The 15381-nt window shown below is 50.7% G+C and overlaps 1 protein-coding gene across 3 annotated transcripts in view; it reads right to left on the reverse strand.

Moving 5' to 3' along the window:
• The window catches only part of EBF1 (EBF transcription factor 1), a 276429-nt gene extending 264246 nt beyond the window's left edge, over positions 1-12183 (reverse strand). For all 3 annotated transcript variants that reach the window (XM_062002369.1, XM_062002368.1, XM_062002366.1), the window contains exons 1-5: positions 11541-12183; positions 9971-10127; positions 9599-9662; positions 9307-9362; positions 97-170 (exon numbers count right to left, since the gene is read on the reverse strand). In XM_062002369.1, the coding sequence (XP_061858353.1) occupies positions 97-170; positions 9307-9362; positions 9599-9662; positions 9971-10127; positions 11541-11674 (485 nt within the window). In that variant the 5' untranslated portion in view covers positions 11675-12183. The remainder of the gene's footprint in view (positions 1-96; positions 171-9306; positions 9363-9598; positions 9663-9970; positions 10128-11540) is intronic.
• Between the last annotated feature and the right edge of the window lie 3198 nt (positions 12184-15381).

Genomic DNA, 15381 nt, shown 5'->3' on the forward strand with positions numbered 1-15381 from the left:
AATTTGAGTCTGAAAATAGCTGCAGGTTCAACCTAGATTTTGAGAGACGAGCTTATCTCCTCATCACTAATTAACTGGAAGCAGGATATTTCTTACCTGCACATTATTTCATGCGTGAGCAGGACTCGGCACATTTCGGGGTTCTTGTCTTGGCCTTCATATACTATTGCCTAGAAACAAAACACATTTTTAGCCATGCATCAAGTTGAGTTTGGAGAAGATAAAAGCGCATCACAGTAAACAAAGGTGCAGCCAGAGTTGCACATCGAGTCACCAGCTAAAGAGACCACGTCCCCACCGAACCTACTCCAAGGCTTGCAGCTGGAAAACAACACAAGCTGAGTACAGCTACGTTCCCTCCTCTCCCGTTGCACATCTTTCAAGCGGTGTGTAGGATGGGGTTTTTTAGTAGTCAAGACAACCACAATTTTCTTTTCAATTCAGAATAAAATATAAACCTAATAGCATTAAAAGAGAGGGGGAAAAAAAGGCACACCAGCAAGGCTTGGCATACTTTGGGTCCTATTCATTAAAAAAAAAAAAAAGAGAGAGAAGACAGAAGAGAGAGAGCTCATGTATTTTTAATTACAAAAGCTGCACAGACCAGGCGTTTTCCTGATAGCCCCTGAGAAAGCGTCTGGGCCTGATTCTCCCCTTGAACCTTGTGATCCACTGCTTTCCAGTGAGCAACTCTGGAGTTACAGGGATATAAATAAGTGAGGAGCAGGCTAGACCAGAGCAGTGGATACCAAAACAAACAGGATAAACCAGCCTGAGAAATTTAACTCTGAGACAGCATGGGGAGAATCCTTTAAAACTGTGGAGAGGCAATGGATTCACATTTCCAGAAGTGTCTACGTTTGCAAGGCTCCCACCAGCAGAACCAGCGGCGACACCGAGGGATTGGCGTTACACACTAACTGGGTCAGCACTCACAGCCCACTCAGCACGGGGGTTCCATCTGATCAGCACAGAGTTAGGTTTTCTAACCACTCCTGTCTCCAGGCATCAGCCTCCCAGCAGCAAAACAAGAGTGAAAAGAAGTTGTCTTTGCAACAACATTTTTTGATAGCACCGAGGTTCCTAAATCTTTTAGGGTGCCACTCCAGAGCTGGGATCGATGGTTAGAGTCCCAATCTCGGAGGGACGACCGCTCCTGCACCTGAGCATCTACCCTTGGCCTTGGTCTGACCTCTTCAGCCTCTAAAATAGACTTAAAAAAAGAAATTGAGGGATAAATTTTGCAGGTAAAATGGCATCTGATATGAGTATCCCTAAAGCTAACGATAAAATAGATATTGAAAATAAAACCCAAAAGTATGCTATATGGATGACATAAATTTTATGGAATGAGACCACTTTGAAATGAAAGTGTGCAGAATACTGAGGAAAAATAAAATAAGTTCTCTTAATACATGATGAAGTTAGACCACATGAACTGCTCCCCAGTCCTTACAAATATAAGTCACCGAGGGCAAGAGGTGCCGTACGTGCAGAAGCGACACAGATCTCAGGACGTGCAAACCTGAAAAAGCCTGAGCTGCTCTTTCAACAGCATTTTAATACTAATATGCAATATTAATATTACACATTATAAAGTGTTTTAATTACTCCATAAATAATATCAGGAATGGGTCTGGGTTATCTTTGCTAGCTTTAATTTTTTTCATTTTGGTTTTGCTATGTGCATTTCTCTAAAGCCTTAGAGACAGCGGGGTTCCTTTTGCTGGTGAGACAGAACAGAGGCCGCGGGTGTCTCTGCAACTAAAGGGTGCAGGCTTTCCCCTGACTTCTGCCCCCTCATTCCCAGCAGTGAGGCACAAAACCTGTGAAGCCAGCACTCGTACAAAGGAGACACGGAAGTTGTGGCAGGACAAATGCAAAGTCCTCACAGCACAGACACCAAGAAACCCCCGAGGCCCCAGTTGGGACCCCACATCCCTGCTCTGTTGCTGGTCCACACCTTTAGGTACTTCCACCACATTGGTGCCCAAGAGAGCTACAGATGGTTTGCAAGAAGCCAGGACTACAGTCATCAGTGGGTCGGTGGGGACATTGCAAAGACTCTAGAACCCCAAATCAGGTTCCAACTGGCAGTGGGACAGGCCAGGCAAGGGGGAAGCTCACAGCACTTTTCAAACTTCATAATTAAAGAACAATCTGCCTCTGAGAGTGCAGAGCGTGGGGGTAAAGAGCAGATCTAACCCCAAGGCCTTTGCTGGAGACAAATGCCTCCAGTTCCCATCCACCTCTAGACAATCACAGCATGACACGGGGGGAGTATTGCCTAAGAGAGGACTGCTGGACTTGGCTCGTCTTCTTAGACTTTTAAAGCCTAAAATAAATGTACCCACCAATAGTTATCTTGTTGCCAGCGAAGCCAAGGAAGAAACAGAATGACAAACCAGAACACGAAAATTACTTTCTTGGGGATTTTTTCCCCTCCTCTCCCTCTTCCTCCTCTCTTCCCGCTGCTATGCTTGCTTAACCTCCAGGTACCCGCTTAAATAACTCAACTAAATAGCAATAATGAACGGGCAGAGTCAACACTGTGGTGCATAATCACCTTGTCTGTTGTGTTTAGCATCAGTGATCCCTTCTTTGCGTGCATGACATTCTTCTACCTCCCTCTACGTTAAGGATTGGCTTTTCACTTTATTTGCATTTAATCACTGATGTCGTATCGGTGCACATGTTGTTTTCTCTGCGTTAAGCGCAGATCCTCCCGCACACCCTATTCCTGCAGGAACTTCTAGGAAATTCTAGGAAGCAGGAGGAATTGCTGAGTTAATGTCTGAGCAAGTCGTCCTCAACATCCATTCCTACCTCCCAATTTACTTGTGCGAGCGGGTGTGTAAAGCACCAACTGTTTACTTCCATGAACGGCCGCCCGAGAGCATTACAGATACTCTATCGTCTTGCAAACTGCACGGCTCTGAAGCAGTAATTCTACAATTAGTTTCAAAAAGGAAACAGGAACTGCTAAAGTTTCAGATCGTTAGAGCTGCCAGAAGTATTTTTACAGGAAGGGTCTACAATGTTACTGTTGTGAACACATTTTAACCGTAAGACTTGAAAAGCTACCCTTAAACAAAATTATCTTTTTGTCTTTCATTGTTCTTTTTTTCAAGTTCAGGCTTTCAAACGAGGGGATGGTGGTAGGATTCCTCCTCACCGGGATTTTGTCAAATAGGGATCGCATTAATGAGAGATAAAGTGAAAGTTACAGTGTATAAACTCAGACCACAGCAGAGCTAAAAATAAGCCTGCAAATATACATCAGGGTTGCACGACAAAACACCAGCAAAGGAAATGCAAAATTATAGACTTTGCTTTTCTTTCTTTTTGTTTACTTCGTGTAGTTTTCACTCGGTGTCATTTCAGAGGAGTTTCAAAATAGCTTTGCTTCTCCCGAACAACTTATCTGTTTCCCCACCAAATTCATCTTCCGTTTTGTAAAGCCGTTACTCACCCAAGTAACCTTTCTACAAGAAGTCCCGGTGAGCAGCGATCACTCATGCACAAACAGGTTTCAAAAAAAATCAGGCCCCCAAAAAATTAGTGTCAAAATATAAGGCTTCCTCACTTTCATTTAAAGAAGGCTGCAAGAAGAAGTTAATTTGAATACAGTTCACTGCTTGCTAGCAAATAAAAGTTACTAAATTGAGCATACTGCAGTCATTTCTAGCCGACAAGTGCATCCAACAATTTGCCTGGAGTTTTCAGGGACAGAATTCATTAAAAAAAAGAGATTTAAAGAAAAAAAGAAACCTTAAACAGATGGGGGAGAACGTAAAAGTCAAGACTACAGTTCTCATGTAATCCACTTTCCCCCGGTGAAGACGGCAGGACAAAGCAGTAAAAGAGTTGACGAATAAGTTGGAAAAATATAGAGCCAGATTTTGCCCTGAACTATTCCTGAATAAATCCAGATTTATGCCGGTAGAACTGAGGGCAGAGCTGTGTCGTGGTGTCAGTTTGCCAGTCAAGCAACCCTGCCTTCTGAACTGGACGCAAAACAATCTTGAAGGAATGAGATCATGGTCGTTATATTATTCAGTTATGTCATGGCCCTGATTTTTAAGAAGAGGAGAGAAATCACCAACGTGCATCTAAATCCACTCTCTTTCAAACCCCCTCATCTGTTTCACAAAACAAACTATCTCCTTTATTGAAATAAAGGAGAAAGAAAAACCTCATTGGAATGAGGGTCTTTTCAAAAACAGAACTAAAATGATTTGGAGTGACGTGTACAGCCATACACCCAGAGAGAAAATAAAATCCTGGCCCCACCGAATTCAATAGGAGCTTTGCAATTGACTTCAGATGGGCCAGAATTTCACCCACAGAGGATTAGGCTGGTATCCACTATGTATCTACACAGAAAATACTCTGAGTTACATTTATTTGGCTTTGAATACTTAACCCTGAATTATCCCAGTTTTTACCCCTTCCCGAGGCAAGAATTCGACTCATCCCAGCGAGGCTTATCCCGGACAGGGAGCACAGCTCTGGGTCCCAGGGCGAGGGCGGTTAGTCCTCGCCGTGCCTCTCAATGCACAACTCAGAAGCATCTCATTATTTTATCCAGCCTCCCTCTGCCTTTGATACACAGGCTGCTTATCGACGTATTCACACAAATTAAATAAATTTATCTCTCCTAATATGTTCATTTTTAATGGTTTTCAAACATTCACATGGAAACAGCTCTAGCGTAAATATCCCAGAACAAATGGCTGTATATTATACAGGAGGGAGCAGTTGGGCTGCCAGACTGGGAATGCACCAGGCCATCTGGCTCAGGCAGTCTCTCCAAAATCCTCAGCTTTGTTTTCACCCTCAGACTCCAAACAACACATTTTCCACTGTGATGAGTTTACATTTTCCCAAACACAGGTCCTGATCATGCATGCAAATTCCAAACTTCTCCATTCCTCCCCGTACAAGAAAATTAAAATCACCTGCGCTTCTGACATCTCACCAAAGGCACAAGAAAGCTGCTAAAATCTGGCGCAATGTAAACTTTCCCCCGTCACAGGGGTTAGGTTTTGGTTTATGTTTGTGTGAAATTTCACACAAATGTCTGCTGAGGCTCCTCTGAACTTATTGATAACATTTTTTTTTCCCCCATGCGTGTAGCTGCCAGAGAAGGGCCACGCTCTGCACAGAATAGAGAGCTGATCAAATATGTGCAGACATCAGAGAATGATAGAGAAGTCAACAGAAAAGCCATTTGCATCCAGAGTTAAAGTCCTGGGAAAAATAAAAAAAAAGCAGAATATAAAGAATCTAAGTGTAAAGGAAGGGTTTTTTGACTCACGAGGACTCTCAGCAACAGACAATAGCTACCGTGCAAAACTTATGATTTTAAAGATGCCTGAGCCGTATTAGCATCCGTTATATCTTATGGATGAGAAGGGCTGAGGGGGAAAATGGGTGGGGAACAAGTATTTCAGATTTATTTCCTCCATCTTTCCTAATAGTGAGATATCTCGACTTTATGAAAATACAGCTGCAGAAATAGAAGGCATCTCTTCCTCGTAAATACATTAAAATCCTTAGACTTGCCTAAAAACTCTGGGTTTATTAGACAAGATATATTTCACATTTTGCAGGCGATTTCCAAGTGCATCCCTGTTAGAGCCAGACCTACTGCGGTAGGAGTTGCTGCTTTACGGAAAGCAACAGCTATAAAGTTTGGGATCCTACAGGGTTTTGAACGCATTGGGAATGCGCTCCCAACATAAAACGAGGTGCCAAGATAACATAAAAGAAAATGTAATTAAGTCAGTATTGACGCTGAATGTTGTTACCCAAACTGCAAAGAACTTGCCCACGACATTAACGGTTTGTGAGGAGTATTTACAGTTTTTAAGTGACTGGAGCATGTTTTGGAAAAGCAGCGAGACCCCTCCAAGGCATGTAATTCCCATCTTACCCAACGCTTCTCGGGGGCCACCACCAAAGGCCAAGCATGTTATCCCAAATGTCACTCACAATGATGTACTTTGAGACCAACCCTGCCTGGATTTCCCTTTCAGAAGTCCCACAGCCCAGGTCATCGAGGAGTGTGCGCGCAGCGAAACCTCGCGCTTTGGGGCAGCACATGCTTAATTCGTACCTACACCCCAAATCTGCCCTGGGACAGAGCTCATAGCAAAACTCTCCGTTACTTCAGTAACACAACTCTCCAACCCCGCTTCCCGTCTTGCATCACAGCTGACAGAGAACATGCACATGCACCTGGACACATAGATCCTTCTCTTCCACCTACGACAGAGCTCTTGCCATGAGTTTCTAAGTTGGGCACAGCCCCACAAGCAAACCCCTGACTTATTCAGATCAAGAACCCCGTCAGAGCAGGAACATCTACTATTTCTTACATCCACAGGATCCAGCATAGCAAAGCCCTGCCTCTCTCCTTGCTTATATAACACATGCTGCTAATGGGACATTCGTGTTAAATCTATGAGTAGTCATCCCAGGTACAAAAATCTAAGGTTGATTTGCAGAATGGATTTTATTTTATCTTACCTAATTTAATAACCCACAGCTGTACAAAACCATGCAAATTAGAACTGTGAGACAAAGAGAATGTATTTAAATCTGATTTCTAAAAAAAACACAACAATATTTAGTATTAAAAAAAAAAATAGAGCCACAGATACCTTCCTGTATGATCTGGGGAACCTAACTCATTCAAGCTTTGCTTCTGTGGGGTTTTTAATTTGCTACCAGAAACCTCAGAGTAGCTGTAAATTTCAGTCTGGGAATTCACAATTATTGAGTGTGTGAATGTGCACGTGTGAGTTCTCGAGAAGATCCTTGCCAGCTGAAACGTGTAACGCTACTGCAACAGCTTCATTTAAAAGTAATCATTTCATTATCCAATTTGTCCCGAGCGTCGTGCATTAAAATACTACACCTTCAAGTAGACTGACAATATATATTTAACTTTCATTAAAAATTAAAGCTTTTTTTTCAGACAGTCTTTGCAATATTTAATTACAGTTTGACGATTTGAAAGTTACTCGAGAATCTTTCTATATTATTCACTGTCGGGAAATATAAATGGCATCTTCAACATTTGGGTGAGCTTGTGTCATGTGTGCCCTAATAAGCATTCAGCAAACCCAAGAGCTCGCAGCCCCCAAACACATTCACTTTTTAAAATAATTAAAAAAAAAAAAAAAAGAAGAAGAAGGAGAGAGAATTTAGCCCCTGAAAAAAAAAAATCAGAGCAGCACATGCCAGAGTTTTGACACGACAATGCCCTATTTTTCATAAGCAATTACAGTCATACCGAATGAAATTACCTTCGTGAAATTAATACGTAAGCAAACGTTTGCATCTAAAAGAGCCTTTCGCTTCCCATTTTCTACTCGAAGTTCAGCGAGCTTTTGTTCCTAAATCCCTCCTCAGCTGCGCTTTCCCCAAATTCTGTAATTTGCACTAACTTTGTTTTTGCGAGACTTCCTGAATTCAGATTATATAATATATTTTCTTAATTCTTCATTGAGGATGTGCTTTAAAGCTACATGGTAGGTTTTACAAATAAACTGTATCTCGAGGGGGTTCCCCCCCCCCCACTTTCTCTCCAAAGACCCTCTGATGACTTGATAATAATGAGAGACCAAGAGGTCAAACAGTGCCTTAGGATGAACTCTTCATATGCAAGATGCCTTTGTTAAGAAAATTATTTTGAATCCGCTGCTCTCCATGAGTTCAGGGCTCTGTTTTCAACAGGATTATGAGCAGAGGCTTTTGCATTTCCGTAATGATAGGAAAGCTATTTAAAGACAATAATTATTGATAGCCTCTCTCATACGGTCTACACTGAAACCCATAAGCTCCAAAAAGATTAAAAAGAGTTCATATATCAGGAAGATTTTGTTACTTTTAATACACACTAACCGATTTGTGCCTGGAAAACAAGGAATGACAGCAAACATTTCCCAAGGTTTGTTACGAAGAAGAAGGGTACGTTGCTGCTGTTGTAATTGCTACAGGGAATGGGCTCTGTCTGGAAGTGCACGGTTTAACAGAGTTCAGAGGCACACTGGATTCGCCAGTAAAATTCATTCAACTTCCTTTTTGCCTTTTTTTTTCCTTTCCTTTTTTTTTCTTTTTCTGTTGAAAGACAGTCTTCAATAGCAGGAAAAGATGTTTTGGGACCATCAAAGAGAGTTTTCTAAAACAAACTCAGCCCTTAGAGCTTTATGTTTTGCTATAGAAAAGAAACCCAAATACAAGCCAAGAGGGGTTTTTTTTTTTCCCTACGACAACATGCAGGGGTTGACTTTTCCTTTCGGTACAAAAAAACCAAACCAAAACAAAAAAAAAGAGCTTAATGTTTTTCCCAAATAAAATTTAAGAATTTTCTTTAACAAGTAAACAGATTAGGAGAGGGAAAAAAACACATCTTAGGGATAAAAAGGCTTTAAAGTGATCCCCACTATTTAAAACGGACATATTATAAGAGAAAAATATTCTGACAGCAGCAGAAGAAAAAGCTAGAGTACCAATTTGGTTTTCTTTTAAAAAAAAGAGAGAGAATCGATTTGTTCACCTAAGTACCTTTGTAAAAATACTGTTTTCTTACAGGAAAGTATTTTTTTCACAGGTAGGTACGCATGTTAGTACTCTGTTTGGGAAGCTAAAGAGCAAGTTTACAACTAGGGTTAATCCCTTGACAAGGTCTGCAGCCCTCCAGCCTTTCCCACAGTCCGGCACCGAGCTCGCCGCTCCTCGCGTCGCGTGTCGGGGGGCTATTCCGACATGCAGATGTGTCACGATTTGCTCGTGACTTTAACCCAGGGACTCAGTGGCGGAGCGAAGAAAGGACAGACAAACGCAGCCGCCGCGCCTGAGCAGCGGCTTCTGCTGCCGGCGCTTGGTGGGCCGGGGGAGGACAGAGGTTAATTCTTATTAATGAAGCGTCAAAACCAGCTCTAGCTCGGACCGGGACGGCTGAAGGAGTCGCCTGTATTTTTCCGAGCTCCCAAGCCCAGCAGCGGGCAGGGTCCCGCGGGGACCCTCCGCGCCGCCCCGCAGCCCCGACGCCGAGGCCGATCCCCGCGGCTCGGCCTCGCAGCCTCCGCGGCTGCGGAGCGGGGAGTGCTGCCGTGCCCCGCGGGAGGCGACAGCCCCTTCCCCGCCGGCAGAGCCGCTCCGCTTCCCTCGGGGGGCGGGTTTCGCCTCCACGGGCCGCCCCACGAGGTTCCCGGTGGCCGCCCCGACGGCTGCCACCCCTCCAACACACACGCGTACGCACACTCTCCCCCGCGGGCGCCCCGCAGCACCTACCTGCTTAGTCATGGAGTCGATGAGTCGGACGTAGAAATCCTGCTCCGTCCTGATCCCTGAAACAAGGCAGAAGCGTGAGGGGTGAGGCCGCCCGAGGGCTCGGGCCCGCCGAGGCTCTCGCCCAGGGCCACCCGTCTCCCAGCAGCGCTGGCCGCGGCCGGGCTGCGCCCAGGCACGGAGCGCAGGGATGCGCGGAGCGGAGGGGAGCCGGGGCAGCTGTCCAGCCGAGGAGGCAGCGGGAGGGCGGCGGCGAGGGGTGGCAGGGCCGACGTGGGAAGCTCCCAGCCCTTACCATTGCTGTAGAGCAGCTGCAGGCGATAGTGTATCCCGTTGTTGGTCTTTTCGCTGTTGGCTTCCTGAAGTCAAAGAGGACACGGGAGCCCAGAAAGAAAATAAGAAAAAGACAAACATGTGAAGCTTCTCCATCACTCGCACACTGGCTGCCTCTGGAGCTGAAAGGGACACAGCTCTCGGCCCCCTGCTCTGCCCCGGGAACAGCAAGGGATCACGAGAGACACCCCCCCCTCCCTCAGGGCTGCCCTCCAGAGCGGGGGAAGACTGCAAGGCGCCGGGACGAGCCGTACGGTGCCGCGGCCCCGGGGAAGCGGAGCGGGCAGCACCCGGGAGAGGCGGCCAAGCCCCCGCGGGACACCGGGCTACTCACCTTCTCCTTCTCCACGAAGCCCACGAAGGCAGTGCGCTCGATCTCCACGGGCTGCCCCTGCCGGTCGTACAGAGCCAGGACGAAGTGGAAAAAGTTGGACTTCCTCAGGTTGGAGGGAGGCTGCTTCTCGAAGTGAGCCCGAGCCAGACCCACTCCGCTGGGACCAAAAGGACGCGGGTTAGCGTCTCACGGGCCTCACGCCCCCCCCATCCCCCCCCTCAGCCGGCTCCCAGGCCCGTGCCTTCCCCCGTCGGGACCCGGCCGGGCTCCCCCGGGGCCGAGCATCCCCAGACACACACTCCTCCCCCGGGTCGCCCCGAGGCTTTTCCCTCTGGGCGAGGGGAAAGGCGTGCTCAAGCGCGGCCACGCCGAAGCCCCCGCGGGGCCGGGAGCGCGGCGCAGACCCGACCCCATCCCGCCCTGCGGCGAGCCCGAAGCGCCAGGCAGGGCCCCCCCCTTCCCCCCGCCTCCCGCACCCACCAACCCTCCCCGGCGGCCGAGCCCGCTCGCAGGCGGCTGTGCATGGCGGGGGAAGCCGCTCTCAGCCCCGCCGGCGCGCTGCCCCGCGGAGCGGCATCGGTCCTGCCACTTCTCAAACTCGGCTCGAAGCTGTCACCCCAGCGCCCATGTGCCTTATCTTTCAGTTTCAGTCCTGCGAGCTTTCCCTCCCCTTGGCGGAGCGGTGGGCGAACACCGCGACGGCAGCCGAGGAGACGACTTGAAATATTTCAGGGCTGTCCCTGCAGAAACTTTCCCTTCCTTAGAGGGCTCCAAAGGGAGGGGTGCTGAGAGAGGTGGGGGACACCGGCAGATGTCAACGTGAAACTTCTTCGCTGATGCCGGCTCCGGAGCTCGGGCATTAGAGTTTGGGATTTGGGGTTTGTTTTGATTTGGGGTTGTGTTGTTGTTGTTGGGGTGGTTGTTTTTGCGGGGAAGAGGAGGGGGGAGAGGAGAAATAAGAAAGAAGGTGAGTCTGGGCGCAGCTCCGCCAAGTCCACCTCTTATTTTAGAGATTTCTTTTCTAAAAATCTAAAATAAGTTGCGGTGGTGTTACAAAGAGGCTTCGAATTTAATTTCTCCTCGAGAAACCTTTGCAAAACTCCCTGCTTATCGGAGGAGAAGAAGAGAGGCTGCTGATCCTGGCGGGGATAAGAAAGCGAGGGAGAGAAATATATTTTGGATACATCCGTGCAGAGCTCGCTGCTTATCAGAGGAGGAAAGTAGCATTTGGAGATCTTAAGACTAAATCGGCAGCAAACACGGTTTTGAAAACTCCTTCCTCTGCGCGAACACAAGAAGCTAGAGAGGATAAAACTCACCTCATCCTACCTAGCGAAACTCGCCGCTTCCTTTTATGCTATTATTATTATTTAATAAAAAGTCATTCCTACGGGACAAGAGGGATAAATATTTAACTGGCGACATCTGCTCGGAACCCACTGCTTCTAGCAGAGCTCCAAAGCCGGTTTTTTGTTGGTGCAGGGGGAAAGGCGCTGCCCGCGGGGAGCAGCGCTGCAGGCGGCGTGTGCCCCGGGGCGCGGAGCGGGGCGCGGGCGCGGAGCCTGCCTACCTCTGAGCGGCCGTGCTGGCGTCCAGGACGCCGGCTCCCTGCATCCACGTCCGCACCGCGTTCATCCCCGCGCCGAGGGGCTCTTCCTTCATGCTGCTCCCACTCCGCTGGATGCTTTCCTGAATCCCAAACATGAATCAGAAACAACGGCGCAAATCTTCCTTCTTTACTCAAGAAAAAAAATATAGAAGTGACAGAATCGCCAGGCGGACTGTTATATACGGGGGTGGGCTTTTTTTTCCTCTCTTTCTCTTTTTTCTTTCTCTCTGCAGCCGATCTCTGGAATCAAAGCAAGTCAGAGAAAGCAAACATAGGCACGCACATTAAAAAAAAAAAATCCAGAGGCAATCAGAGCCGGGGTTTGTCGCTGCTGTTTGCTGCGTGTGCAGTTTGTTTGGGTGCTTGCAGGGGTTGGCGGGGTGCTGGGGGCTGGTTGCAGCGCTCACAAGCCGGAGGAGTACTTGAAGTCCCTTTTGTATGAAGACACCCCTCGAATGGCAGCAGGCAAAAAAAAAAAAAAAGAAAAAGAAAAAAGAAAAAAAAAATCTCAGATGGCAGTTTAAGAAACAATAGGACGAACGGGAGCTGCGGCAGGCTCCGCTACATCAAGTGTCATTTTCCAGTGACAAGAGAGGCACGTTTCCCCCCCCCCCTTTTCCCCCTCTCTCTTTTCTTTCTTTCTTTTCTCCCTCTTTCTTCTCTCCTCTCTCAGCCGAGCGCTCTCTCCTCCCTCCTTCAGCCGCGCAGGAAGCGAGTTGCCGGAGCCGGGCGCACGCCGGGAAAGGAGCGAGAGGGACGCACCCGCGGCGGCGGCGTGGACGGACGGACCGACGGCCGGAGGGAGACCCTGGGGCTCCCGGTGCCCGCGCCCCCTCCCTCTCCCGCAGCGCCGGGGCGGACTCGCCGTCTCTCCCTATGGGAGCCACTTTGACTGTCCCCGCCGCCGAACACGAGCCCCGCAGCCCCGGCGGGCGGGGGGCGGGGCCGCCGCCGCCACGCCCCCTCATTTGCATCGCGTCAGCGCGCCCCCCCCGCCGGGCCGCAGCCAATGGGCGCCCGCGAGCCGCCGCCGCGGGGGCGAGGCCACGCCCCCTCGTTAGCATAGCCCCGCCCACAGGCCCGGGGGAAAGTTGCCCCGGAGCCCCCCCCGGGGCGTGGGGGGGGCGGTGCGGGGGCATCAACACCGACGCGATCGCGCCTTTGTTCATCAAGGAGGCGGCAGCGCTGCTGGCCGGGGCCGCCCCGCCACGGGGCGTACGGATAACGGGAGGGCGGCGGGGGCAGCCCCCGGACAGACATCCCGCTCCCCGCACCGACACCCCGTCCCCAGCGCCCCGGGCCGCCGCTCCCCGAGGGGGGATGCCGCGCTCCTCGCTCCCGCACAGCCCGCGGACGGCGATAGGCGCGAGAGTGGTCGCACCCTCCCCTGGCGGGTCCCCACAACTCCCGTCACCCCCTTCCCCAGCTCCCGGCTGCCGCGCCCGACTGCCCCAAGCCGGGGCTGCCCCGGCAGCGGTGCCGCCTCGCTCGAGGCCGGGAAGGAGAGGCCGCCCCGCCCCGCGGCGTTATCGCCAGCGCAAACACGCGTGGGACTGCACCCGTCCCGGGTCCCGCTAACTTCCGCGCTGCAAACCCGTGAAGCCTCTCCGAAGGGGCAGCGGTGCGCTGCTTTGCCACAGCAGCACAGCATTTCCCAGCAGGACAGCCCACGGAGAAAGTCCGAGCCTGGGCTGGGGTTTTTTTTCTCTAGGAAGTCTGATTTTTTTTTTTTCCAAGGAAAATAATAATAAAACCAATTCCTGCCCTGGCTGGGGAAGCGCTGGGCTGGCTGCGTGGCGGCGGAGCGGGAGCGGCGCCCGCACCTCTCCGCGGGGACCCGACCCGCCCGGGTATCAACCCCCGTCCTTCCCCCGTTCCCCCTCGCTCCGCGGCCGATCCACTCCCCTGCACCCCTGGCTCTGGCCATCGCCTTCCTCCACGGGTTTTGGCCGCGGAAGGGAAGGTGCTGTGCCAGCTGCGTGGGTTATGCCTCCCCAAATACACGGCGTTTGCACACACAACAAAACAAAACCCGCTGCCTCTCGGCCAGCTGGGTTGCTACTAGCCCTCCCCAGGGGCATGTCAAACCACGGAGGCTCGAGGGAGATCCTCCTACCCCTCTCTGGAAAGGGTTATCTCTGAATTGCTCCCGTGCCCCTCCACACACGCTCCCGCGAGGTGCAGAAGATGCCGCCCCGGGAGCAGTGAGGGATGGTGGGGCGGGCGGCTCCTGTCCGCCCCTTGCAGGGGCTGCGCCGGGCGCTGTGGAGGGCAGTAGAGCCCACCGAGCTGCTCCCCTACGGAGCACAGCTAAGGGTCCCGATGTGGCCCGCAGAACAACCACAGCCCGTCTCCAGCACACTGTAAGTACCGGTACACAGCTCCACGGGCACCCTTAAAGCAGCCTGATAACTCCATAGGACCCTCTTCCAGCCAACTGCACATCACTTAGTGTGCACACAGCTCAACCTCGACCAGACAGCTCTGTCTCCGAAGCAGGCACCCAGCCTGCTGCCAGCACCACGCTGGCACTGTGCAGCTCTGCCCGATCCCTGACTCCAGGACAGTCCACACAAAAAACACCCACAGCCAGAGTGTGCTGCCTTTTCACACAGGAACCGTTACAGAGGGCAAGTTTTCACGTTCCCTGCAGATCATATTTGAATCTTCACGTAGCCCTACTGTGTCATATCTGAGGGATACGTGGAAGAACACAGACATAGCCACACGTGAATATTTACGCCACAGGAACTGCATAGCAGTAGTTTGGCCCCTGCAGTGCTCCAGCTTATTGGTCCTTCTTCAGGCTGCTGCTGTATCACTTGTATCACATCCAGCCTAAATGCCTCCATGGTGAGATACATTTAGCAATTAAAAGCTATTTGCACCTGCACTGATTGCTCCTTTCCTCGGGCAGGGATCTGCCCAGGGAGGAATAATACATTTGAATCAATATACTGAGCAGTTGGCAGATTTTGCCCTTCAAATCTGTTCAGGGGATCAGGGGACCATTTCCGTGCCTTTTCCTGGATGCTGAAGGGAACAGCATCCCAGCAGCAGTCTGAGGGCACCTCCACCGGGCAGGGACAGCCAGCCACGACAATAAAAGCGGCAAGTTCTCTGCTACTTTCCTCTTTGTATACACACACACAGGCAAACACAGGTCTGTACCCAATACCCAGATAGGCTCCTGGAGGCTCCTGCTCAGCGAGCAGGGGAGATGCCCCACCTGAGGCTTACTCAAAGCCACCAATTGCTGCAAAGGAAGAAAGAGTTAAACACGGGTTCGACCCTCACAGGAAGAGTGTGAAAGAAAAGCAGAGCTTAAACAAGGAGGGGATGAGAAAGTCGGGAGTCTGTGGAAAGAAAACGGGAAAATAAAGGGGGTTAGGAGGGGAAGAGCGAGCAGCAGGCGAGGAGACTTCTGTGCTCCATCCACCCCGCAGAGGCCAAGCCTAACGCACCGGGGGTTTGCCTTTCAAGAACTCCCAGCCGCCTTCAGCACTCACTTTCTCCACACCGCCTGGGTCTGGGCTCTGCACCAGCGTCCCGGCACTGCCCCGGCTGCAGCGCAGCCGCTCCGGCATGTGTTCCGCTGTCAGGCCGGGAGCGAGGCCGGCCGAAGCGTGTCCCCGCGGGCAGCTGGCTTCGTCCCTGCCTCAGCGCTGCGAACCGAGCTGCAGGACTCTCCGCAGCCTGCCACGGGGCAGCTCTGGCGGGACTGGCTGGGGCTCGGCGCTTCACTGTTTTCCTGCAAGAAAGAAACTCGGGCACGTTGCAGCGAGGCTTCCCTGCAAGCCCA

This window comes from Colius striatus, chromosome 9 (genome assembly GCF_028858725.1).
Source record: "Colius striatus isolate bColStr4 chromosome 9, bColStr4.1.hap1, whole genome shotgun sequence".
NCBI classification, from domain to species: Eukaryota; Metazoa; Chordata; class Aves; order Coliiformes; family Coliidae; genus Colius; species Colius striatus.